We start from the raw sequence: 8,774 nt of genomic DNA on the forward strand, positions 1-8,774 counted from the left end.
AGAGAATTGCTCCAGAAACATTTAGAGGTATGCCACTTCAAAATCCGATTAAGATAAGTTGAGTTATGGACTTTAAAACTTCAGTCTTGGCATATTTTTGAATTTCTACAACATCATCACATCAGAAAAATTACAAAAAAAATTAAAAAAAATAAAATTTTACATTTGAATGCAGATTTTTAGAGAATTGCTCCAGAAACATTTAGAGGTATGCCACTTCAAAATCCGATTAGGATAAGTTGAGTTATGGACTTTAGAACTTCAGTCTTGGCACATTTTTGAATTTCTACATCATCACATCAGAAAAATTAAAAAAAAAATTTAAAAAAAAAAATTTTTACATTTGAATGCAGAGTTTTAGAGAATTGCTTCCGAAACATTTAGAGGTATGCCACTTCAAAATCCGATTAAGATAAGTTGAGTTATGGACTTTAGAACTTTAGCCTTGGGACATTTTTGAATTTCCAAAACACTATAACATCAGAAAAATTACAAAAAAATGTTGAAAAAATAAATTTCCAAATTTGAATGCAGTTTTTTAGAGAATTGCTCCAGAAACATTTAAAGGTATGCCACTTCAAAATCCGATTAAGATTAGTTGAGTTATGGACTTTAGAACTTCAGTCTTGGGACATTTTTGAGTTTCTACAACATCATCACATCAGAAAAATAACAAAAAAAATTTAAAAAAATAAAATTTTACATTTGAATGCAGATTTTTAGAGAATTGCTCCAGAAACATTTAGAGGTATGCCCTTCAAACGGATCTACTATACCCTTTTAATCCACGAGTAACGAGTATAAAAATGGTATATGAATATACATAGGATAACGGGGCTGGCCTAAACAAAATGAAAGCCGCGATGCGCTATTTTCTCATAAAGCTACTAAGCTGATTCATTTACATATTTACCTTATTGCTATTATAGTATGCATTTTGCCATTATTGCTATAAGTTACTGGCTAAGCTACCGAACATCCGACCTTAATTCCTTTCAAACTAAAAGCAAGGATGCTTCTATTAAAAGCCCAGATCGCAAGGCTATGTCACTGGAGTACTTCCAAGAGTATACTAATCGTCGGGGCTGTGGTGCAGATAAAGACGGGCGGATCTGGCTGCGGCTTCACATATCTGAGCACACATATAGCCCTAGATATATGTGTACATATTTATAGAAACAAAAACAAACAAGCGGCAATAACTACCGCGGACGGACGAGGGAAGCAGCGCAAAAAGGCTGATAGCGCATAAGTGCACAATAGCAAAAACAACTAATGCGGCCCAGAAAGGATAACAACAACAACAACAATGGCAGTAACAACGCGGTGGGCAGGACGAAAATAAAAAGGAGCCAAGCGCAGCGCAGGCAAAGTGCAGCAACTGATGGCTGGCTCCTCTCGTTTTGGCCGACTGTTCCTGGCAATGCTAAATAAACCCGTACACACACACAACACACACCATGCACACCATGCACACCCGCGCCGAAAACACATACGTATATGTATAAGTATTCGTGTACGTATACTGTGACACAACATGTAAGCTTGCATACATGCAATTTGAGTAACCGCATTTTATCACGTAACCCATTTGTCTTAACCACTTTGTTGCCAACTTGCAGTGTGATGCTTTGGCCAAGTGGCAGTGGCGGCACAAGAAAACCAGCAATGAGGTTGGCGTGCTGGCGGGCGGGGGGAGAGCGGGTAGTTTTTGGGGGCCATCGCACAGCGCAAATGCATTGCCATGTTTCAAGCTTAATCCGCATCCCTCGCAGAGACTTACACACACAAGAAATGCCGGATTTAAGCCCAACATTTACGTCAAGTGGATGTGGGTTTTTATACGCACCCCATCTCGTCCTTCGCCCAACCAGTTGTCTTCATGCCCTTCACCCCCCTCCCACAGTCCAGTACTCTCTGTGCCCCGCCCACAACTCATTCGCTTAATTAGTACTTCCGGCTCAGTGCAGTACATTTCCTTTGTTTATTACTAGCCTCCACCCCCGCGCACTAACTAACGACAGGACATGGGTCTGGCATCATGTCTGCCAGTCGTCCTTCTTCCTTCATTTCCATTTATAGGTCAGGGATAAAGTGGGGCATACTTATGGTGCTCGTTACTCCGAGTCGAGCAATTTAAATATTAAAATAAATTATATCACCGATTGATTGCAGTATCAATTGGGATCGAAAAGTCAGCAAACAGCATTAGAGTCAAGGGTGCAGAGCTTTGTTTGCCCACGTCAACTGAAGACTCTGACAACAAGATGCATCTTAAGTGCACGGGGAGAAATTATTGTAAGAATAAAAAGTTAACTTAAACTAAATAATATTAAGTATTGAAAACTAAGCTAAGCTGAGCTACTAAAAATAGAAAACCCAATTAGTCTGGGTCAACTCTTCGAACTCAAGTAAAACAAACTGAAGATAACCTTCTCATAAAAACTTAATGGTAGATTATTTCGATAAAATCGATATTTTTAGAGTTACATCCTTCCTCTTTAGAAGGCGAGATCCTTGTGCACGAATTGCCTAATTTCACTCGACAACTCGGCAACAATTACGCTTCATTAATTCGCAAGTGCAATTGCCTTGGCTGCGAGTCACGTCTGCAGCGCTGTCGCAATTATGCAAATAATGCCATCGAATGCCACCCGAATATTGCAAATAGATGCGCAATTGTTTGGCGCAAAAAAACAAATGGCGAAAATCAAAAATGTGAGCAAAATGGGATTTGGTGGCGACTGCGGTAGACCGTGAAATGCAATAACATCAAATGGAAATAGTTTTGAACTTGCTCCGCTAACTTTGAACTTTGCTAATGAAATATTTGCACGAAATGGAATATCGTATCATAGTTATGGCTGTCTCACCTGCATTGGAATGCGACAGCAGATTGTTGAAGAATGTGCCAATTGCTGTTGCATCGCCGGATTCCACCGTATCATCCGCCGTTGGATGTTGCTGCTGCTGCTGCTGTTGCTCTTTGCTGCCGGCAATTGTGATTTCGGCTTCGAAATCGATGCTGTTGAAAGATTCATTGTCGATGTCACTCAAATGCTGGGATTTGTCATCGCTGCCGGCGAGCAGATTCTGCAGAGATGACTGATGCTGCGGTTTAGGGAGCCCCCCGACATCGGCATCAACATCAATCAGTATATCGTCCTCTGATGTTGCTGCTGTTGTTGCGGGCAATTTCAATGCCGCTGACAGCGCCTGTTGTTGTTCATTTAGTTGCGACAGGGTTGTAAAGTCATCACACTCGGCACTCAGCAGCTCCATGTCGTCGTCGTCGTCGTCATCATCATCATCCTCCTCCTGCTGCTGGCGGTGTCCTTGCCCCTGCTTGTCCTCATCCGAGGCAACGCATTCGCTGATGCTGCGTGCGGCATTTCTAATGTGGCAGCGCTGCTTCGTTGACTCCGGCTCTCCCCCTGGAAAATGCAAAAATAGTGTGGGCATGAGTGTGAGTATGGCTTAGCCCTACAATTTGTGTAAATATTTGTGCAGGATTCCGCTGGCGGCAAATGCAAATGCAAATTTCGCCTGACCTCGTTCCTGCATGTGCCGCCGCCTAAAAGCATGCACTAATAATTTTCATATGTGCATTGTGTGTGGGTGTCTCCATCAGCCTGTGCAATTGCTCAATTTTCTTGATTTCGGCGTGGTCTGTCTGTTGGTTCCGTCCGTCCGTCCGTACGTCTGCCCCCACGGTCCTCACTGTCCTGCCACGCCCGCCTGTCCCCCAGTTCCCCTGATCCTCTGTCAGCATGTCACATTTCCACATGACTGCGCGCACACACTCCCACACTCCCACACGCAAGCCCACAAACCATCTCGACTTGCATTCTGCCTTATTTGCCTTACCTTCATCAGCGACGGAACTTGAAGCCTCGGTCGTGGCATCTTCCCAAGCATTAATTCCCAGCGAGCTGTTGTCAACCTCGAGTTGCTGTTGCTGCTGACGCTGCTGCTGATGCTGCTGCTCTCGACACTTCGCCTGCTGCAGTTTTGCATTTGAATTCTTTTTCATTTGCATTGCAGTGGCCCCAGCCACCAGCTTATCCACATCCACATCCTCATCCCCATCCTCGAGCTGCTGTTGACTTGTCGCCACTTCGTAATTTTTCAATTGGAATATTTGATTCTTTAATGATTTCCTTCGCCGCAAATACTCATTGTGCTGCAGTTGTTGATTGCACAACAGTTGGCGCAAACTTTGCCCCAGACTCTGGCTACATTGGCCATCGGATGCGGCGTCCACAGCCTGGAGTATGCCATTGATGACCTCCAGGGTGGCATTTATGATAGCGTGATTCGCGGTGTGCTGCGTGCTCAGCAGGTGCAAACAATAATCATAAATTTCAATAATTTGCCGACAGTCGGAGGTCGTTGTCTGCTGCTGTTGCTGCTTCTGGCCGGCCAAGGACTCGGAGTCCTCGTGGCTATCGCCCGGGTAGCCGCGTATGAGCTGTGGCAGCAGGAGGCGCAACAGCCCCAAGGCTCCCAGCACACTGTTCGCTTGCTGATCCGTCAGCAGGAGCTCTGCAAGAAATAATAGGGATAAGTTAGTTAATGGAGGGAAACTTACGGCTGCTGTTGATACAAATTAAAAACGCTCTTCAAACTTTTTGCGCAGCGTGTGCTGGCAATTCCAATTTGCTCAATAAGCAATAAGCGAGCTTCTGGTACAGATACATTTACAGATAGCAATACCAATACCAATACCAATAGGAGATACCTTTACCCGCTTTCTTTGGCGTTTGGCCGGCCAATTGCAGTTCATACTTCTTTCGTGTTCTTGGCAACTTTTCCCTCATATGTTTTGCAACAAATTGCCTCCAATTAAATTTATCTCGTTGAAAACTTTCCATCTGATATTTATAGACTGTGCACACATGCACAGACTTTCCACTACCCACCACCCATCTACTGGGACTGAGTCCTCGACCTCCCGCAGTTCTTGCTCTTGTTGTCTCCGCTTATTTGTCGTTTCATTACGTATACGCCACCAATCACAAAACGCCATGTTGGAAGTTTGTTACTCAATTAGTTTTCATTTTCTTCCTTTGGGGCGCAAAATTGAAAACACTTCTCGCTGGAGAAACTTTTTACATGGCCCTCATGGCAGCCAAGTGACTTTGCTGAGCACAACTTGCGGCCTGTTTCCATGTGTATCAATTAATTGCGGCAGAAGCCGCAAGAACTTTCTGCAAAATTGGCGAGCCCAAAACGGAAAGAGCAGAGGATTGGGGTACTTCATGCTGGGCACGTTCGAGGACTGCAATTAATAGCCACCCGAATAAAGGTGTTTAGTTTGAGGCCTACTTACTGCAAAGTGCAGAGTTAGAATCAAGTTATCCCGAAGTAATCCCAAAGACAAAAATTGTACTAAATGCAGCTACCAAATTGATTACAAATCAAATAAATAAAATAATAATTATCTGAATATATATTTCACATAGTCCAATAAGAATTCAGTTCCAGCTGAATAATAATTAAATTTGCAACTGTCGGACCCTGCAAAAGCCCAAAATGAAAATAATTACTTTGACTTTTTCGACCATGTTACAACATGGACAACCTGGGGGCCATGGACAACGTTTTCAAAGAGATCAGCAGCGGTTTCAGATTATGAATTGGTCATTGTGCCATTTATGCTGCCACACAGTTGACATGGAAAATAATTTGCACTTTTTGTTTAGCTCGGCATCAGTCAGTGGGCAACATAAATTTTGCCAGCTCCCTTTTGCAGTTGCCGGCGTTGTTGGCCTCGTTCGGCTGGCATTTGTTTACAACGTTGATTATCCGCTTTAAAGCTGCACAGGAATGAATATCTGATTCAATTTCGCATGAATTATTGCATGGAAGTGTCCAAGTGCATAAATTTCATTTCGTCTACGGGCGGAGACAAACAAACGGAGATGGCGTGGGTGAGGGCGGCTCTGAGGTCTGGAGTCTGGGGCTTGGCTTCTGGGGTTTGGGATCTAGGTTCCCGGCTCTGAGCTCTGAGTTCTGAGGTCTGAGCACCGTACTTTGTGTCTGTTTGTTGGGGCATGCCAGGAGCATGCCAGAACACAGGCAGCCCAAGTACTATGATGGGTGCCCATAAAAAGAGGCGCCAGACTGTATAAGGATGCGCTGAAGAGTTGCCTGGCATTGTGCCTTTACCGAGAAGTGGCATAAAGTTGACACAGGACTAGAAGACCGGTAGGCGGCTGGGAAAGGAGCAGAGCTAGCAATCGGAGCGGGAGCTGAAGGAGTTGATTTGAAGGTAAACATTTGGACAAGAAAAGAGCAAAGTAAGAGTCAAGTCGAAGCTTAATTTATATGAACTTGGGCGAGGTCAGAATTTTGACTTTCATAAAGGTAGTCCTAGCAAATGAATTAGTTTTCCCAGTCCGGCATATCACTTCAATTGTTTGCAAATGCCAAACAATGTGCTTCTTTGAGTTTAAAACTTAATTTTTTGTTGGACAATGCGACTCATAAAAAGGCGATGGCGAATGTAACTATGGTGCATTTACCTCTTCGTCGAACGTTTGCCAATAATATTTTCATGAAAATTCAATAAAAAATGATTTGTGTTTGCAATTTTTAAGCACTTTCGCATGGCTCGCGTTGCCATGACTTTTGTTTTTGCCGCTGCAGTTATTGCTGCAGTCCGCTAGTCAGCAAATGTTAAAATAAAAACTGCCTTGCTATCGGTGGCTAAAATCAAAACAAATCTCAAAAAAATAGTTGTGTGTATATTTCTGCATTCGATGGCTCGTCCATCGATTGCGCGTGGTAACCAACAGGAATGTAGAAATATAATTTATATCAACTGTCTAGTTACTTTTATTGTGCCACGCCCCCTCAGCGCCCACAGGCCACAGACAAACAAACCCATGGCTGTGATTGCATTCACAATGGGAGTTTGAATAAAACCAAAAACCATCTATCCCCGCGCTCGCGTACTTCGCAGTTCGATGGCTTTATATATTTTGGTAAGGTATTTTTCATGGATTTGCGGCTTTTTAGAATATTAAAAATATTTTTTAACTGCAGAGCCAGCACGGAACTAACTATATTTACATATATGCAGATCTATGTGAGGCTTAGTATTTGCCCGTTACACGCTTTTTAAACACCTCTTTCATTATTGATGTGAATATAAAGAGCGTTCTGTTGGACAGAAAGAGTCGTAGCGAAAGTTCGTTAAATAACTAACAGCGATAACACCGAATAGTGGATTAGTGTATCCAAAACTGGACAAACAATAGGGCAGTTATACATGCGAGGTTATTGTTAAATTTAATGGTGTTATTCTTTGCGAAATAACAATAGAGTTTCAGTGTTTTGTTACAACTGTATCATTCTGATGTATGTAAATAATATTTCTAATCAAAAGCAAAATCCCTTCTTTAACACATCACGAACTACTCATGGCTATCGTTGCTAGTAATGATACTCGGGCAATTCATTTCCTATTTAAGCTGTCTTACCCATCACTTTGTTGACTCCATGTCTGGCCATGAGGCTCCTATTGCGTGCATTCTCAATCAGACTGATGCAATTCTGGGCAGAACAACGACGCTTGACAGCACAATCAGAGCTAATATGGTCCAGAAAAGTCTGCAAAAGCCAACATAAATTTTAATATATAAATAAAATTACTTAGGGATATTGTTGTACCTCGAACAGTTTGCAGGATTCGCTGTCGCTGAGACCCTGTTGTATATGTCGGCTAAAGTGCTTGACGAAGTCGCAGAGAGTCTCCTGGAGCAACGTCTCCTTGCGCTGGGAAATGGTGGTCATGCATTGGAGCAATCTCACGGCATACCACTTGATGTGTTTCTCCTTTATTTGTGGAGCATAGTAAGAGAACAAGTTCAGGCAAATCCTCAAGGACCTGTGCAGAAAGTTATCCTTTTATAAGTTTATTGTTTTAGTTTAAGGATATTTGTTTCCTTACCTCTGGTTACCATTCCGCTTAATTTCACCATACAGATCCATAAGAATGCGACTGACGCGGGTTTTCTCCAGTGACCTCAAGATCTTATTGAGGTTTTCCTCGGCGCTCATCCGGACCACGGAATCCACATCCTCGCAGAACAGCAGCAGGACATTCGTGGCCGTTCCGCAGTGGGCGGCATAGTTGATGTGCCCCGCCAGCGAGGGCGACATGATGCACTCGGCAATCTGCTGGAAGCAGGTGATCTTCTGCTTTTGGCTGTGGGAATTTGAGTTAATTAAGTATTAGTACAGGTATGTGGCATGACGTCATAGCGGATGCACTTATTGCTCAATGCTGAACCAATGTTTTGGGTGGCCAAACCAGTTGGTAGGTTCATTTTAAGGGCAATAAACCCTCCTGAAATCACCTGGGCACCACAATTTAATCAATATTGTTCCGTAATGAGCAACAAACTGTTGCCGGTCTCCACCCCAAAACATTCGATGCAACCGAAAACAATCAAATTTGCCTTGAGTCCCACCTGCATTCTGTATTCCGCAGTTGTTCCACGAAGCCAACGAACTTATCGTAGGCACTGGACCTGGATTTGTCCATTTTCGCGTCCGAAATAACGCTTAAAAACGCTTTTTAAAAATAAACACAGGAAAACATTGCTCTTTTGTTATGATTTCTATCAGCTGTACGGCCAGTGTTACCAGATCGCTCCACTGCTTTGAACCAGAACGATTGCGACCAGCCCTGGTCTCAAAGTTAGATTAAAAATTAAATATTTAAACTTTTAATTAACAGGCTTGAATATGATTCTGTTTATATT

At 43.0% G+C, this 8,774-nt stretch overlaps 1 protein-coding gene across 1 annotated transcript in view; it reads right to left on the minus strand.

The window, feature by feature from the left end:
- The window catches only part of LOC6555425, a 48,846-nt gene extending 40,178 nt beyond the window's left edge, over nucleotides 1-8,668 (minus strand). The window contains exons 1-6 of the mRNA XM_001981404.3: nucleotides 8,481-8,668; nucleotides 7,958-8,215; nucleotides 7,678-7,894; nucleotides 7,488-7,617; nucleotides 3,868-4,545; nucleotides 2,874-3,434 (exon numbers count right to left, since the gene is read on the minus strand). Coding sequence (XP_001981440.1) covers nucleotides 2,874-3,434; nucleotides 3,868-4,545; nucleotides 7,488-7,617; nucleotides 7,678-7,894; nucleotides 7,958-8,215; nucleotides 8,481-8,554 — 1,918 coding nt within the window. The 5' untranslated portion in view covers nucleotides 8,555-8,668. The remainder of the gene's footprint in view (nucleotides 1-2,873; nucleotides 3,435-3,867; nucleotides 4,546-7,487; nucleotides 7,618-7,677; nucleotides 7,895-7,957; nucleotides 8,216-8,480) is intronic.
- Nucleotides 8,669-8,774: the final 106 nt, after the last annotated feature.

The sequence above is a fragment of the Drosophila erecta genome, unplaced genomic scaffold, assembly GCF_003286155.1.
Source record: "Drosophila erecta strain 14021-0224.00,06,07 unplaced genomic scaffold, DereRS2 tig00000000-arrow-pilon, whole genome shotgun sequence".
Lineage (NCBI taxonomy): Eukaryota > Metazoa > Arthropoda > Insecta > Diptera > Drosophilidae > Drosophila > Drosophila erecta.